This window comes from Haliotis rubra, unplaced genomic scaffold (genome assembly GCF_003918875.1).
Source record: "Haliotis rubra isolate DU_JTF1 unplaced genomic scaffold, ASM391887v1 Scf1, whole genome shotgun sequence".
In the NCBI taxonomy this organism is placed as follows: domain Eukaryota; kingdom Metazoa; phylum Mollusca; class Gastropoda; order Lepetellida; family Haliotidae; genus Haliotis; species Haliotis rubra.
Window position 1 is genome coordinate 8413615 of NW_025764891.1, and position 18567 is coordinate 8432181.

Genomic DNA, 18567 nt, shown 5'->3' on the forward strand with positions numbered 1-18567 from the left:
GTACTACTTATCCAGGGTCCACGTTCACAAAGCTATTTTAGTTCTACGATGATCTTAACTTCCATACTCTATCACAGAGTTACTATAGTCATACACAAAGCAATCTGAGCTCTATGATGATCATAGCTTCAGGGCCTTGATTTTCAAAGCTCTTTTAGCGCTAAGATAGTCGTAAGTGCCATACATTAACATTAACTTACGACTATCTTAGTGGTAAGAGAGCTTCGAAAATCTAGGCCCAGTACTTTAACAAAGACTTACGCTAGTCATACATGAAGCAGGCTTAGCTCTATGATGATCTTAACTTCAGTGCTTTAACAAAGACTTACGATAGTCGTACATGGAGCAGGCTTAGGTCTACGATGACCATAACTTCAGTGCTTTAACAAAGACTTACGCTGGTCGTACATGAAGCAGGCTTAGGTCTACGATGATCATAACTTCAGTGCTTTAACAAAGACTTACGCTGGTCGTACATGAAGCAGGCTTAGGTCTACGATGATCATAACTTCAGTACTTTAACAAAGACTTACGATAGTCGTACATGAAGCAGGCTTAGCTCTAAGATGATCATAACTTCAGTACTTTAACAAAGACTTGATGTATGGTGGTACACAAAGCAATCTTAGCTCTATGATGATCATAACTTATGATGATCATAACTTCAGTACTTTAACATAACAACCATAGATGTATGATAGTCACACACAAAGCATCTTAGCTCTATAACAACCATACTTCCATACTTTACATAGATGTATGATAGTCACACACAAAGCAATTTAGCTCTATAACAACCATACTTCCATACTTTACATAGATGTATGATAGTCACACACAAAACAGTTTAGCTCTATAACAACCATACTTCCATACTTTACATAGATGTATGATAGTCACACACAAAGCAGTCTTATCATAGCCTCTGACATCGAGCTTCGATATTGAGTACACGAAAAGTCTTATCATGGCCTCTTATGCTAACATCGACTTACGATATTCGTACACAAAGCAGTCTTATCATGGCCTCTGTATGCTAACATCGACTTACGATATTCGTACACAAAGCAGTCTTATCATAGCCTCTGTATGCTAACATCGACTTACGATATTCGTACACAAAGCAGTCTTATCATAGCGTCTGTATGCTCCCATACTATAACACAGACTCACAATAGTGAACTTTGGAGACAGTGGTCAATACCATGAGCACCAATCCAATAGACAGTGCAACAATGGGCAATCACTCTTGCCACCAGTTCACATGTTCCATCCAAAATTTTTTATCAGGGTAGCTTTTAAAATCTTTCAAGACCAGTCATTGTCCTGGATCACATCTCCAAACAGTGCCTTGAGTTACACAAGAACTAAAGTGTAACACATTGTTCCAACATTGTATTACATCTCACAATGGAAACACTATCACTCAAATGGCAATGACACCCCTGAACTGGAAACTCAAGCTGCTTCCCCCGAAGCCTGTATCCTGTAGACAGATCTGTTTATAAACATGCAGAAAAACAAATACCTCGATGGAAAGCACAAAGCATGTATTCATTCCTCTGGTTCTCACACATTGCTCCCTCTGCAACTGTGATGGACCAGGTCAAGCTTGTTGTGACCAGCCACTTCAATACAGGCAGGGTGGTCAAGCACCTGCTGAACTTGCATGGTGATCACTTGGGAGATATTTCCACCAGTGAACTGCCTGGCCTGTGGTCGTACCCATGGGCTTAGACTGTCTCACAGTCCCTCAACTGATTTATTTTCCATTCCTGGGAATTTGACCCACAAAACAACAATTTTTTCTAATGATCACTATACAAAAATAAATACCATAAAATATTTATCTTCTTGAGACTTTTTTCAAATGACTTTCAGGAATTCTTTTGGTATATTGCATGAAACAGTTAAAGGTCCAGGGGTGGAAATAACTATATGATTGCTAGTATACTCCGGTACAGTGGCACATGTAAAATCACTTGCCCTGATAATTTTTCCACTATACCGGCCAATTTTTTGTTCAATTTTTTAAATAAACAATATAATTAACATTAGAAAGCCCACTGGACACCGGTACAGCATGATATACAAATTTGCTTGCCCGACAGAAAAAAACAGGCAATGGGTTGTTTCCTACCCTAAGGTCAAGAACATGAAAAAGTTACCAAAATATTTGAGTTGAAAACTTTTTCAAAATGTGATTTTGTTACTACTGCAGTCACTGGTAGCCTAGTGGTTAGAGCGATTGCTCATCACGCCGAAGACCCGGGTTTGATTCCCCAAATGGGTACAGTGTGTGAAGCCCATTTGTGGTGTCTTCCGCCGTGATATTGCTGGAATATTGCTAAAAGCGGCATAGAACTAAACTCACTCGCTCACTCACTCTCACTCACTCACTCATCTGTACATCACACACTCACTCATCTGTACATCATTCACTCACTCACTCTTCTGTACATCACTCTCCTCTGTATTCAGCCCTGTAACCCCAAGCACCCAGACTTCCTGAAGACTGGAGAGCTCTGTTCCAAGGAGGGCATAAACAACACCCGCACACTGTTCCGCTGGCGGACCTCGGCACCCACAGGAGCAGACGGTGTGTCCAGTGACCTCAAAGACGTGTCATCAAACACATACTTAGCATCTACTAAAGGCATCGCCCTGGACAGTATCTATTTCTCAGGAGGTATGTCAAATCTTTATTACCAAACTCTCTGATATTAGGGACCATCTTAAAAACTATCTCATTAGTAATGGAAGTCATCCTAAATTTCGAAATATTTGCTCATTTAAAACATACACAAGATGACTATGTTTCATACTTTTTGTGGAGGTACAATAAGCCCTTTAAATTATTAATTATCACAATGTTGCAAATTCTTGTAAATATATTTTATGAGGCATCAAAACTGATAATGGTTTTCAAAATATTGCTTTATTCCTTAGAAACTGTATTCTCTTCCCACAGAGGTCATTTGTCTTATCTTCCTACAAACCTCTGTTCTAATACGACCTTTTCATGGTGCGAGTGTTCAGGATTCGTGATTGGTTGTAGTCAGATTTAGTTGTGCAATCAGCGACATGGTTTCAAATGTGATCATTCGCAAGGCCTCGGTAATTTCCGTATGCTTCAGGAAAACTAGAACCTCTTCCCCTGTGCGATGCACAAACGTTTCATCTAGACAGAACTCAGTCATGTAATATGGCCATATTAGAACGGAGATTCGTAGGAAGATATGACTAGCCACCTCTGTGAGAAGAGAATGTACAAACTGGTGCACAGACACGTTTATATATGACTCTTAAATATCCTAATTATTTTCTTCTGAGAATCCACATTTATTTATTTGCCAGGAAACTATTACTATTATATGGAGCATATTCTAACATTGTTATGTGAATTGAAAATAAATGTCACAGATTGATTATAATTAATATGATTAAATCAGCCTTTGACATGGCCCCTGTGGTTAAGGGTGGTTGGGAAGAACTCAATATGTCTGAAAAAATTCAGTTAATTGCTCACAGTAGGGTATCAGCATTATCTGGTACTCACTAAAACCTGAGCACTGGCTTGTGTTTCACTCCAGTGGGAGTTGATATTGCATCAAGATTATCACAAGGCATTCTGCAAACACTTGATTGCTTTTATTAGAGCTTTAATGGTCATAAAGATTTCTGGAGTTTCCTACTGAAAGGGGTGTGGATAACTGAGAGGAAAATATCTTCTATGTGACCAATGAAACTACATGCTCCGATCCAGTAGCAGCGTTGAGTTTGCGATGTTTCCGATTTTACTGCCATACCAAACAGACCATGTCATCTTGTTTTACAGTTACCTTGGCTGGTTAAGTAGCATTTTTAAATATCTGGGACAAATTGGTTCACTTTTTAATTGGCTGATCATAACTATATGTTCAACTCAAATCACATTTTCCAAAGTATATCTTTTGTACATTTTGATAATTTTTTTATATTTCCTGTAAAGGTTTAATGGATATTTTTTAAATGTTGCAGATTGAATTTTGATTTTGAACATGGCTACTTAAGATTACATTTCTTAAAATCTAACATCTAATCTGTAAAATATTGCTAAAATATATTATTCAAATATTATTCAAAAATGAGGACTGTAATAATATACAGTGTCATTGTTAAATTTAACTTTAAAACATGATGGAATGTTTAGTACTTATACTCTAGCCAAACATGTCTGTGTTAGACGAACGCTTGGTCTCTGAAAATTTGTAATGTTGATAGAGAGAAGCAACTACAACTAAATTGAAAAGGAGCCCAGATGGGTGTCCCTGAATATGTGGAAATCTAGACTTGCTTATTATGGTTATAGCATTTCAGTGCTAGGAGGAAGGGGAAACTGATATGGTTGACTGACTGACTGAGTTTTAGTTTTACGCCGCTTTTAGCAATATTCCAGCAATATCATGGCGGGGGACACCAGAAATGGGCTTAACATATTGTGCCCATGTGGGGAATCGAACCCGGGTCTTCAGCGTGATGAGCGGACGCTTTAACCACTAGGCTACCCCCACCGCCCCTGATATGGTTGAGGGACTGTGTGACAGATGTATGCTTGTGTGTGTTCCAGGGAGTAGAATACAGTGTGGAGCCCGTGCTGTCAACATGGACGGTGACCCCGGCCTGGAGCTGCTCAGTGAGCCGGTCACAGTCAAGACAGACATGGGAATCTGCGAACCTCAGGAGATGAACTCCATTGGTGCCGAGCCATTCACAGCCAAAGTCCGATATACAGGTATGTGATATAAGAGAACTTGTCTGAAAGTCAGATCCGTTGAACATGTATGACCTAAAATCATCTTTTTGTCATCAATGAGCAGTAGGTCTTCTAGTTTCCTGGGCTCCATTCCTCAAAGTGATCCCCGACCGCGTCATACCAAAAGACGTTAAAATATGGTACTTGTTGGTCCCTGCCTGGCGCTCGGCATTAATGGGTACAACAAGGACTGGTCGGCTCGGAGTCAGTATAATGTGGGGTATTCCTGCTTCACTGCGGCATGGTATCTCAGTGGGCTAGCACTATAAAACCAGCTTAAGTCTGGGCTAGTACAAGCAGCCGCACATCCACATACACACGCATGCATGTCGTCATATGAGCGAAATATTCTCAAGCACGACGTTAAACCCAATTTCACCTCACCTCAAAGTGATCTTAGTGCTATGATAACTGTAACTCCCATACCTTACAATAGGCTGACAATAGGCAATACGGTAAGCATTAATAATCTCAGCTTCAGATTGATAAACATTTGACAAAGGATCCTTGACTGAATAGAGCACACACAGTCAGCCATTACTGAAAGATGTGTATGTTCAACAATCCAGGTCCAGATGATCCCAAGTACCCCAACAAGGTCCGTGTTGCCGTGACAATCCCACACAGAGATGGCATGCTGCCAGTAGTATCTACCCGACAACTGTCTAACTTTGAACTGACCCTGAGCCGAGACGGCACCCGCATTGCAACACACCGTTGCTCCAACCTGCTGGACTTCGATGAGTACGAAACTGAGTATGGCTTCATCACCAATGCAACCAAAAACCCCAACATCATTGGAGAGACAGAGCCGTATCAGTACAGCGCCGACCTCAGATCAAAACCAACCCTCAGGTTCTACAGGTAAGCTTGCATATGGTTGTTTGTTTTATACAGCAAATATTAAATTGAACTGTGCAATTCCAAGTGTAACACACTCCAAATGAAAAATCTTTTATCTACTTATTTCAAAGAAGAAAACTCATAATTGTGTTTTAGGATCATTGTAGAGTAAATATGCTATTGTATTAAGCCCTCAGCTCCAACAAGCACTCCTTAAGACTAATGCTTAGTCATGAAGATATATATTTTCAGCAGGAACAAATAATTACATTTAAATTGAAAATGAGCCCCAGTGAGAGCCCCTGAAAAAGATCTAGACTTGCTTGGATTAAACCCTTTTGTTCAGAATAGTTTTCCATTATTTCAACAGTGTGTGATGAATTATGATGCAGAGGTCATCATATTATATATGGTATGATGCACAATGAATGACCTTATTAGGGGCTGTGTGTAAGGTGCAGCAGTTCTATCTGACCTTGACCTTGATGTTTTCAGAAACCTGAATATGGACTCATGTTTGTGGGAGTTCGTCAGCTACTATGACATGTCTGAACTGACTACTGACTGCGGTGGAGAAGATAAACACTGATGGACAGGTAAACAATCGTTAACAGGTGAACTCCTTCCTGAACTACTGCTGTCCAGTTATATATGCTTAATGCCACACTCAGATGTTACATCTATGTGATGGAATTTTGTAAATAGTCAGATCTGGACCAGACAATCCAGTGACTGACATTAAGAGCATCGAGTCACTTCCCAGATAGCATTCAGATGAGGGCCCAACGTTGGCAATGGTTAATGCCACACTCAGATATTACATCTATGTGATGGAATTTTATAAAATAGTCACATCTGGACCAGACAATCCAGTGACTGACATTCCTGACCAGTCACTTCCCAGATAGTCATTCTTACAACAAACACGTTGGCAATGGTTAATGGAGACCAGATATGGAATAATGTACATAGGTTGTTGCTTCTTGCTGGAAAGCGACAATCCAGTGACTGTTATGAATCCCCACGGGTACTTCCCAGAACGCCCATTTCAGTGTGTCCCCGCGAGTGATGTTGGTTGGAATATTGCTAAAAGCGAATAACCAAACTCAGTCAGTCAGTCTTGCTGGAAAATTTAATCTAGATGATCTGTCCCTGCAACATACATCGGAATCATACATCTAGTATATGTTTTTCCAACCCAGAAACATTTACAGAGGAATATCCTTACATTAGTATACACCATACTTGATTAGGTACACCTAACAATGTTTGTAATTTATGAATAATGAATTTATTTATATTAATTTATGATTAAGATACAAATATTCTTACTCCTGATACATTTTTAATCATTACAATTTACATTATGTCCAAATATGGATTTACAAAGTAAAACTGTTGTGTGTTGATCAGGTGCTGGATTCCAAGCAGTCTTATGTATCGATCGTGGTACCGCTGTATGTGTCGTACATCTTCCACTCCCCTGTCGCCACCGGCGGCTGGACCCACTACGACATGCAGTCACAGCTACAGCTCACCTTCGTCTATGACACAGCCATCTTGTGGCAGAATGGAATTAGCTCCCCTGAAGGAGAATCTGGACTTCAAGGTACGTAGGCAAATTTGAGTTAAGAAGATTGTCAAAAAATTTAAATTAAAAAAAAAATCATAATAATCAAAATGAAGCATTGATGAATTTTTACACTTTCACATGACATGTTTTTGGATAAAAATACTAAATATGTAACTAATATTTCATTGATTTTATTGGTCTTGCAAATTCAAAATAAAGAAAGTTGCAAACAGAATGTTTATGAACGTCACTCTAATGCACATCCAACACTACTGACTGTGACATGTTGTTAGGTTACCTGTACCCGACTACCATGAGGATACGTGATGATGACCGCCTATCAGTTACATTCCGGACAGAGGCCAGATTCAGGGGGCAGTTTGTTCTTGGACACAAAGGTATGAGCTGTAAACCATGACCATGTATAGCTTACTGAAGAATATCACAATTCCACCAAAAATATGTCTTCATACAGTTGGAGAAAAATACTATTTCTTCAGTATGTCAATCACATGTTTCACAATTTTCCACCATAATGATACTTGTAGAAAACTGTTTACAGCACATATGATTTTAAGGTAATATTTTCTTATTAAAGTGTGTAGATGGAATATTACTGAGTGCTGACTACAATAAACAAAACATTAACATACCATTTATGTTTAATTACAGAGACCAAGTTGGAATCCATGGTTACCTCCCCTGACCATCCATCTCTGACCTTCACCCTGAAGCTTATCCGAAGTGAACCCACCTTTGAGCAGCCAGAACAACTCTGGGAATTTGTGTCCGACTATGCTGTAAGTAAAGTTTTGCTGGCATAAAGATAAAATTACTCAATAATGTATCCTGTCTTAGTGTGAAGTCTGATACATACTACCCAAACAAGTTAAAGATGGCACTGGTGCTGGTGGGTACTCAAATACAGCTTTCCAATTGTGGGTGTTCTTAACTTGTTTTGAGTAGTATAGAAATCTGTCCTTATCATTTTGGCTTGTAAGTACAGGACCCTAGCTGTCACCCCAATACAACATATGTTCTTGTTTGTTTGTTTGTTTAATGCTAGACTTAGCAATAATTCATCTATATGGCGGTGGTAAATAATCGAGTCTGGACCAGACAATGCAGTGATCAACAACATGAGCATCGATCTACACAACTGGGATATGATGACATGTGTCAGAGAGCCTGACTACCCGATCCTGTTAGTCGAATCTTACGAAAAGCATGGGTATCGAAATACCAACCCAAGATTCCAACATATGGATGGATTGTGTGAAGCAGAGATTTTAACTGATCAGGAACCTTATCATAGTGGCAGAATATGTCCATACTTGTCCTAAGTAGTGTCTGTTGAGGATTAAGTGATCATAATATGGACCTCTGGCCTTGTTCTACAACCTGATCTTTGAGACGCCACTGTTTTAAATCATGCATTCATTTTGATGACCAGGTGCGCGACTACTCCGGACTGTACAAGATCCAGCTCATACCCTGCACAACCTCCATCAACCAGGAGTACTCCATCCCACCCATCTGCAACCCACGCAATCACCTCAACTTTGACCTCCCAATCAGGTTCCAGCAGGTCAGTGACCCTGTGCCCACCAAGTTCAGTCTGAACACTGACTTCCATCTGATGCGGAAGAGGGCGCTGTGGCTAGGAGATGGATCGATGGGCTTCGGGGACGAGACAGACCCGCCTTCACACCTGGTAGGTTAAAACACATTCACACCTGGTAGGTTGACACACCTTCACACCTGGTAGGTTAAAACTCATTCACACCTGGTAGGTTGACACCTTAACACACATTCTGGTAGGTTAAAAAACACATCACAAAACACATTCACACCTGGTAGGTTAAACACACATTAAAACATCTGGTAGGTTGACACACATTCACACCTGGTAGGTTAAAACTCATTCACACCTGGTAGGTTAACACCTTCACATCTGGTGGGTTAAAACACATTCACACCTGTTAGGTTGACACCTTCACACCTGGTAGGTTAAAACACATTCACACCTGGTAGGTTGACACCTTCACATCTGGTAGGTTAACACACATTCACACCTGTTAGGTTGACACCTTCACATCTGGTAGGTTAAAACACATTCACACCTGGTAGGTTGACACACCTTCTCACACGTCTGGTAGGTTAACACACCTTCACACCTGGTAGGTTGACACACCTTCACACCTGGTAGGTTAACACACCTGGTAGGGTAGACACACTTCTTCACACCTGGTAGGTTGACACACCTTCACCTGGTAGGTTAACACACCTTCACTGGTAGGTTAACACACATTCACACCTGGTAGGTTGACACCTTCACACCTGGTAGGTTAACACACCTTCACACCTGGTAGGTAGACACACCTTCACTGGTAGGACACAAATCCACACCTGGTATCTGGTAGGTTAACACACCTTCACACCTGGTAGGTTGACACACCTTCACACATGGTAGGTTGACACACCTTCACACATGGTAGGTTGACACACCTTCACACATGGTAGGTTAACACACCTTCACACCTGGTAGGTAGACACACCTTCACACCTGGTGATTTCACACACCTTCAAGTGGGTTGACACACCTTCACACCTGGTAGGTTGACACACCTTCACACCTGGTAGGTTGACACACCTTCACACCTGGTAGGTTGACACACCTTCACACATGGTAGGTGAAACACACCTTCACACATGAAATCGCCTGGCACACCTAGAAGGTAGACACACCTTCACACATGGTAGGTTAATACACCTTCACACATGGTAGGTAGACACTCCTTCACACCTGGTAGGTAGATACACCTTCACACATGGTAGGCTTAGAGTACTTTGTGGTCTAAGTTCAATTCAAGTCATCCAAAATCCAAATGCTAAGATTTCAAGAGTTAATGATCCAACAGTCAGCAGTATAACTCCCTTTCTCTGTGACCATTGGGTTACTGTAATGTAGCGTTACAAGCTTCACCGGTTATGTAATTGGTCAACTGGCATTGGGCTAAACTCATTGATCTGTGTGTATCATTAATGTGAATGTTGACAGTTACATGAAACACTTCTGGACGTATCACCACTATGCGAACCACTTACGTACAACATGTATTCCACAGCCGACAAGATCTATGGTCGTATCAATGTTGACCCCGTCCAGAACCTTGGCAGCTCGTTTGCTCTGACAATTGAGAAGGTGTTCCTGTGTTCTGGGAAGGACGGCTACATCCCCAAGTACGACCCAGCCAACAAGGAGTTTGGCTGTGTGGCCGAGAGCGAGAACCTGCAGCACGTCTTCAAGATTCTGGTAGGTTCAAGGTTTAAATAGTGCACCACTTTCTTCACACACTTTGAGGTATGATAGACATTCCAATCTTAAAAGGAAAGCAATTTTTGAAACAATACATTTTTGGACACTTTGACCCATCACTCCCGGTTGTTATTGTTACCCAGGTTTTTCTAACAACTCCCCGACCCCAACACTTAAGTCAATTGCCCCTGCACTGTTATGAAGTCAAATACAATATTCACCCTGGGAGAAACGAGAGTTTGAGAAAGAACTGGGCAGTAAAATGAAGTTTCTGAACAATAATTTGTGACATTTGTCTTCACTTGTCTGTTTAACAGGACAAAGGAGCTCCCTACACTCAGATGGAGAGATTCCGGGATATTCCATTTAATGCCAGGCTAGCAAGCGAAGATGTAGATGCGATCCCATTGGTCAAACAGCCAGGAGCAGATGGCTTCTCTGTCGACTGTGAGCCCTTGTTCAGAGTAAGTTTCAGGACAATCACAAGATTGGATCATGAATAGATATCACTTTTGACTGTGAGCTTGTGTTCCAGGTTATAAGCAAATCATGGGGTAAGATCATGATTAAGTTTCTTTGTTGATGTGAGTTATTATACTACTCACACTTTGCTAAGGATCACAAAAATTCGCATATTTACTTAAACGTAGATTTATGATTTGAAACTGTATCCATTTAAAACTGGACAAATAATGATATGGTAACACGTCTTTAGAAAAACAGACACTTTAAGCTAACCATATACATGTGATACATGAGTAACCATAAAATGGTTTCATGGCACCAACCAATCATTTTGCAAATCATGGCACGGGTCATGGACAAGTACACAACAGCTGTCAATACCAGGTAGGGGATCCACAAGATGCAGTGACATACTGAAACCTAGGATCCATGCTTACAATACGCTTAGATATTTAAACCAAAATTGACCCCACATCATAGTTTTCTGTTGAATCAATGATTTGATCCTTAGCAAAGTGTGAATAGTAAAGATTAAATAGACTCCTTCCTCCTATAGGAGTAAATAAGAATCTTTCTTTGGTTCAAGCATTAATTAGTCACACACATGGACAGTGCTGTTTTCTTTAGGGGTTCATTTGTGAATGTGGGAAATTGCCGAAAGCACCTCAAAACTCACTCACTCTATTTGGCAGGTTGATGGAGGACGTCAGTGGTTCTTGCATTCGATCTACACAGTCCGTTCCAAAGAAAATGCTGCTCGCGGAATCGGTAAAAGAAGTATTGAATACCATGCTGTTATGGATGCCTCCCGTGTTAGACGAGACACAAGGGATGCTAATGGTATCGGCGAGGATGGAAAAGGAACCAACATGGCTCGTGTGGAACTTGTTCCCTTAGACGAGGAAGGCGTTCAAGAAGTTGGAACCAATGCCGAAGATGAATATCCAATTTTGTTAATCGTTATCATATCATGTATCGGTTTGTTATTATTAATCTGCATTTTAATCATTATTATATGTATCGTTAGTCGTCGTAGGAAACACACATCACCCCCTCCGTCACCCACGAACACCATTGTGGTGGCAGGCAGTGCAGGGTCTTCCCGCGTGGTGACAGCCCAGCACTATAATAATGATAGGACTGAAGTGTAGCAGTTTACGTCACGTGGTACGATTATATTTACATTACGTATGAGGAGTATTCTTTTTATTTGCTCAAAATTTCTAAATGGAACTGAAAGAGAATAATATGTCTACAAATGGAATATTATTTGTGAGAATGTTCTCTGATTCCACGAGAAAAATATAAAACGAAAGTAGATAATTCTGTTTTCATTCCATTTAGAATTTGAATTATTGGAAGGTTAAGTAAGTTTGGAAAATACTCACTTGTTCAAGGAGGAAAAAACAGGAATTATGAGTGCTATGTGAATCCAATACTTGAATTTTTCATTGTAAGTATTGTTTCTTCATTCAATACTTAAATACTTCATTAAGAGTATTGTGTGTTCGCTATGCACAGACATAGCCCATAAAGGCCGATGAATGGTGCTATACAGTTTATACTAAATCCCCATGTTTACAACTAACACCATAATTGTACTTTGTGAGATATTCTCCCATGTTGATAATACAGTGCTTTTGACCTTTGCTGTGAGTTTCACTGATACAGCAAGTCAGGCTGTGCTCAAAGGGAGAAATTCATCACACGTTTTAAAATATTGATGACAGTGTATTTAATTGTACTCACAAGTAGTCTTCCAAAATAAATCTGTTTTTCAATTTTCAAATATATTTCAAATGTTAATTTCAAAGCCACTTATAATTAGATGTTCCGATTTTTTTTTCCGATTTTGAGTACATTTCCTGCTTATGGTGTAATATTTTATGGTTTTGTTCTGATATTATTTGTATATTATGAAAACAAAGCCTCGGTTCACTGCATCTTATAAGCTTAAGATGATTTTGACTTAGACATTGAATGCAAGTGTTTCTTAGGCAGCACAGAAACTGCAGATGGGAGCCTTTTTTATTGTTAAAAAGCATGCTACCCTAGTGTGATATTTTATTTTTTGCTTTGAAGCAGGCATAAAATGCTGTCATACGAGATGTTTGTCGATGCGATGATTCTTAAGAAGCACCTGTTGTTTGTCCATAACCTGGAGTGTCTGTATCCTGTGACCAGCCATCTTGTGAGATGGGGAAATGTGTGTGAGCTTAGCTGCGTTTAGTTTAACCCATTCAGCGTTCCATCGTTTGTTTCTGTCCGCAACTATGTTTTCGCAAACGGTTTCACCCAGTTCTTTCAGATGTTTGTCCAGCATCACCCTAGGAACGACATTTTAACGGATGAATGATATGCAATGTTGGTACATTTATCACATAAGATATTGCCATAAATTCTGTTGGCTTCAGTTTGAGTCATTACGGACATCAATATTTAAGCAGCATTGTAGAATGTGTGACAAGTAGAAATCTATTGTCATCAAGGCAAAATAGATATGACACATAACTAAGTAAGTGTCTTACTGTGATCACAACAAAATGATCAACATTATCACTCAAACAAACTTTGAAAAAAATCTTTTGTTATTATTATGTTGACAACACTATGCGTTAGCATTGTTCTCCATTTGTTATTTTAAAATATATCCTCAATCAGAAGCTTCATTAATCATTTTTTATTTCACAAGCAAATTTGATAATTTTCTGTCATATGGATATGCAAGAAGATGTGCCTTGTCAACAGGAACTGCTGATATACCATAGTGCATAATAATGCTGGGTAGCCCAATGGGCAGAGTGTTAGCCTGTCACAAACATGGTCCGTGTTTAATTCCCACCTGAGCAGAAACTGTGATGCCCAATACATCCCTTGTCTGCTTGTTATCATCTTTTGAATGTCAATTTGCTGGTAAGGATAAATAATGAAATTTCATGCTGAAAATTATTGGCTTAAGGGTATTATCACATACCCTACTTGCTAAAAAATTAATGCAAAATGAAGTTCAATGGTCACACTGCAACATTTTACACAAACTTACCATAAACTACCATGTGAAACATCTTTGCATGCAACTAATACATTCATGTTCAAAAACAATATGTCCTCTTCCATCGTTAATGAAGTTTGTTATACCGTGTGATATTCATTATGTTCTGGTTGTGTTGCATATGAGCTGTGGATGATGCGTTGTGTTATAATATATACTCACTGCTTTTATAGGTTTTTATATTCTCAAACAGATTTGATAACTTTAAATCAGACCAATTTCTTATTTAAAACATTTTTGTAAAATTTTGTGTTAAAATAAAATATGGAATTTAAAAAAAAAATCACTGAAAATAAGGATATTGCCATTCTTGACAGCCAATTTTTATTTGTAAAGTCATTTTGCACTTTTTGGCCAATAATTCGTCTGGTTTTTAGTCATTGTTTGGAAAGTATGCGAAAACCCAAGAATAAACACCAATCACTGCTTTAGTATAGCAAGGAAATGGCTGAATGGTGTAGTAGTACACTGGAACATTGATACAGTAGTTATGGGTTGAGCCAGTATGTTTGTTTACAACTACCATTGTAGCGTAGCCTAGCAACCAAGGAGAAGGTGCAACAACCATAAATCTACTTTTAAAGAGAATTCTATATATAAATCATTCATTCCAGTTGTGTCCTGCTAGATGGGATTCTTAACATGGCTGAACAATGTTGGAACAGACTATGACATTAATGGAAAAATATACGGTCCTCAAATGAAATTAGAACGCCTGGTTCCTACCATAGTTAGATTAACTATAACAACTTATAACATCTGGGTATTCCTTAACTTCTTTTGAATAGTATATACTACTCAGTTTTGACAGGTATTGCTAAAAGCGGCGTAAAACCAAACTCAGTCAGTTAGTCAGTCAGTCAGTTTTGACAGGGGTGCCCAGGTGAGGACTGAATGTGTTTTATTCCTTTGGAGATGTTGTCAAACAAATAGTATTCAATATTTCTATGGTATAAACATGTTTTCAATTATATTTCAAGTCAAATATAAAGGTGCACATTTGTGAAAGTTTCATCTGAACAACCCCTTCAGAATATGGGCTGTATATTATTCTAAGTTTGTCAGTAATAAATAAATTTTAATAAAACTTTGTACATGGTTTTGTTAAAGAGACATCAATATGTATGACAAAGGTAGTTTTATTGCTAGTAGTATTAGTTCCACACTGTTGCCATGGATCCAACTTCTAGTAGGACATGATAAATATTTATTCTTTCTCATAACTGGTCATTATTCAATTTAATAAATTCAGAGTTTCATATGAAAAGGAAAGAAAGGTTGCTTGGAAACATTGGTAAAAGTGATGGCAAAGTTTATTGTTACTAATATTTTGATGTTGCCTTTTTTGTTTAGGTTTGGAGTGAAGTACTTCCAATTTATTGCATAATATGGATACGATTCTGAAAATGAATATCATGAAAACAATTATTCAGTTGTGTTGATGTATTGATGTAGACATTTGTTATGTCGGTTAGTTACTTAGTTATAATGAATGTGCCTTCATCAAACCACATTTTTATAGCTTGTGTTTTAATCAGCTTTTTTAAATACGCTTATCATCAGAAACCTTTGACAACATTTGGTAAGAATTGTCACGAAGTTTGAAAATTATCAACAGGTCTAAGTTGTTTATATTTGTTAGTAACCATGTGTAGTGTTTTATATGTCCAGATGTTTTATTTTTTCCCTGTAATGAGTAGTTAGGTTTCTGTAGATGTTAGAACTACGACAATAATCAGTTCAATGTGAATGGATTTTTACTTGGATTGAGGAAGATGTATGTGAAGGTTGAACGATTCCAAACCATAATACTTTTTAGAAACTGATTCTTAGGTATAAGAGAAGCAGAATATAGTATGATAAGATCTGAAAAGCATTTCTATTATTTCTGAGGCTCTGGAGACAAGATAGGGTTCCTATGTAAGGCACTTCATCTGCCTGGGTGAAACTTGATAAAGTTTTCTGAGGTCTATAACTGTCGTAATGCCTGGACTTTAACATGGACTTATGACAGTCATTCAGCTATGATTATTTTGCGAATCTGGGCCCAGTGGCAGTGTAATCCAAAATCAAGTTCAACGCTGTTGACCCCGCCCTGTCTGCAAATTGTGTGCTTTATCCTATATTACATTTGGAAACTTATGCGGCAACAGAGTTCCATCAACTGGTTTTGATACTGCAAGTGATCCCTATGAGATCTTATGATCATTCAATTGGTGATTCCATGAGCGGTGTAAGAATGAAACTACTTCTACCTCCAATATTGCCATATCTCATTTTGAAGTAATTACGTGAAAAAACTGCCTCCAACATTTGTCATAATGTTTCACAGATCAGGGACCTTCCTTCAACATGGCATTGGGAAACCTCAAAATGTCAGTTACTATTTAGAAAGGAGAATTTCTATACATTTATGATTTCTTTTACACTTCTTCATAAATTATAACTTCATTATTAGTCTGATGTCATGAAGCTTCAGATATAATCCAGGACATTTAATTATTTGTAAATCCTAAATTTATTGCCAGTCTGATCCTTGTTGTGTTATGTCTTATGTGAGATTGGTCCAGTTCAGCACTCTTACAGGGTGGTGGGGTAGCCTAATGGTTAAAGTGTTTGCTCATCACACTGAAGACCTTGTTTGATTTCCCACATGGGTGATGTATCTGGAATATTGCTAAGATTGGCATAAAACCATACTCACTCACTTACTCAGTACTATGCAGATTCACATGCCTGCATTGATGAACTTTTTTAATTGAAGTAATAAAACATTCATGCAGTGTGAAAAAGACAAACTTTGTTACAAATAATAATTGTGATCTGCCTTGAAGAAAAAAGGAGGTAAGGTGATATGGGATTTATCGTCCTGGGCGTGAATTGTATAAGCTCTCTTTGAGCTCAGATAGTTGTAAGTGCCATACATTAACATTAACTTACGACTATCTTAGTGTTAAAAGAGCTTCGAAAATCTAGGCCCTGTTCAAGATTGTTGCATTTATATACATTCATGCTGTCACTTGTGATTGTGACTGGCTGCTTGCACTAGACTGAACTATGATGAGTTTATTGTGCCCGCCACAGAGACACCTTGCCGATGTTTAACATGCATACCTCACCCATATATACAATATACAGAGTTAAGCACAGCAGTCATTGTTTATCTCCCTTGATGCCAGGCAGAGTAACAACAAGTACCATCTTTTAACATATTTTGGTTTGATGACAAGGGGATCAAACTACTGACCTTCCATTTTCACTGGACCATTGAGTTGATCTTGATACGTAAAGGGTCAAAATGGTCTTATGAATATATATGTATATGTAAATATGTATGTCTATATACACACTGGCATTAAATGTAGGATTTACAGCTGTATGAATGCACCTGTTTATAAATTGAATATTCATAATGCTGTATGTTTAAATGTACAGAAGGAATATATATCTAGAACAACATGGCATTAACTCGTGTAGTTCCTTAAAATTGACATCTGTGAGTAGGAAACTTGTCACTTTATGTACATTTTAGATTTTGTTTCTGTTTTAACGATCTCAGCCATTGTTTGCCACTTTTGAGGAGGACAGTTGGGATTTAATTGCTTTTGTGATGCATAATAATGTCAGGCTCATGTTATTTCTTGTATTGGTAATACGTTTGTTCTTATGATGAAACAAAAGATGACAAAAGAAATTTAAAATGTTGCCATGCTCGTTTTATAGTTAATTTTTATGTAATTCAGAAAAGTTTAAAAACAAGAAACAAACAGCTTTGGAAGAGTATATACTTTATATTCTTATTTATTACTTTCTATAGTAAATAAATTAAGAATAAGTTGTTTGGAACTGAAAGAAGGTTTTGAGAACCAAATGTTGGACTAATGTCAGTTTTCTTCATGAAAACAAATTAATCTTTCCTATTTGGTTTTTCATAATGGCAAAGTTTTCAAAAACACTTAATTCCCATTGTCAGCCTCTGAATATGTCTGTGTCATATTTATATTGTGTTCTGTTTTGGTCTGTCTCTCATAAATGACCACATCATAGCCAGAAACATGTGAATTGTACGCCAGTACCACTCCCCTCTGTCAGATCTGTTTTTCAGTGTTTCACAAGCATTTACAAAGTTCAGCAATATTAGAAATATTATAACTCTGATTCTGAATATTTACCTGCATCGTTACTTGTCTAACAGCCTTCAGTACAGTGTTGAAATATTGCAGTATTAGCGAAAAGTTTGTACAAATTGTTTCTTACTTTCTGTACTGTATATCATGGCTTTAAGTACTGATCTTGTTTGTGAGAATTACGCATTGACTTAGTCACATGTACAGTGCTCCTAAATGAGGTTTTATTAAAATACACAATGAATTCTTTGTTTCTGCTGTCATTGTGACATGAATGAGAGTATGAGCTGTGATCTGATTGGATGAAATGTAGCAGGGGGTGGAGTCATCCAACAGATGACATCCTTACTTTGTCAGCTTGCTGATGGGGGTTAACCTATTTGGTTATGTGGA

General features: G+C 38.3%; 1 protein-coding gene across 1 annotated transcript in view; it reads left to right on the plus strand.

Annotated features, from left to right (window-relative positions):
- Positions 1-18418, plus strand: part of LOC124280388 (FRAS1-related extracellular matrix protein 2-like) — a 218331-nt gene extending 199913 nt beyond the window's left edge. The window contains 12 exon segments of the mRNA XM_046716333.1: positions 2482-2689; positions 4610-4774; positions 5365-5659; positions 6134-6212; positions 6214-6234; positions 7052-7247; positions 7505-7609; positions 7884-8011; positions 8665-8950; positions 10340-10527; positions 10848-10994; positions 11688-18418. Coding sequence (XP_046572289.1) covers positions 2482-2689; positions 4610-4774; positions 5365-5659; positions 6134-6212; positions 6214-6234; positions 7052-7247; positions 7505-7609; positions 7884-8011; positions 8665-8950; positions 10340-10527; positions 10848-10994; positions 11688-12146 — 2277 coding nt within the window. The 3' untranslated portion in view covers positions 12147-18418.
- The last annotated feature ends 149 nt before the right edge of the window (positions 18419-18567 follow it).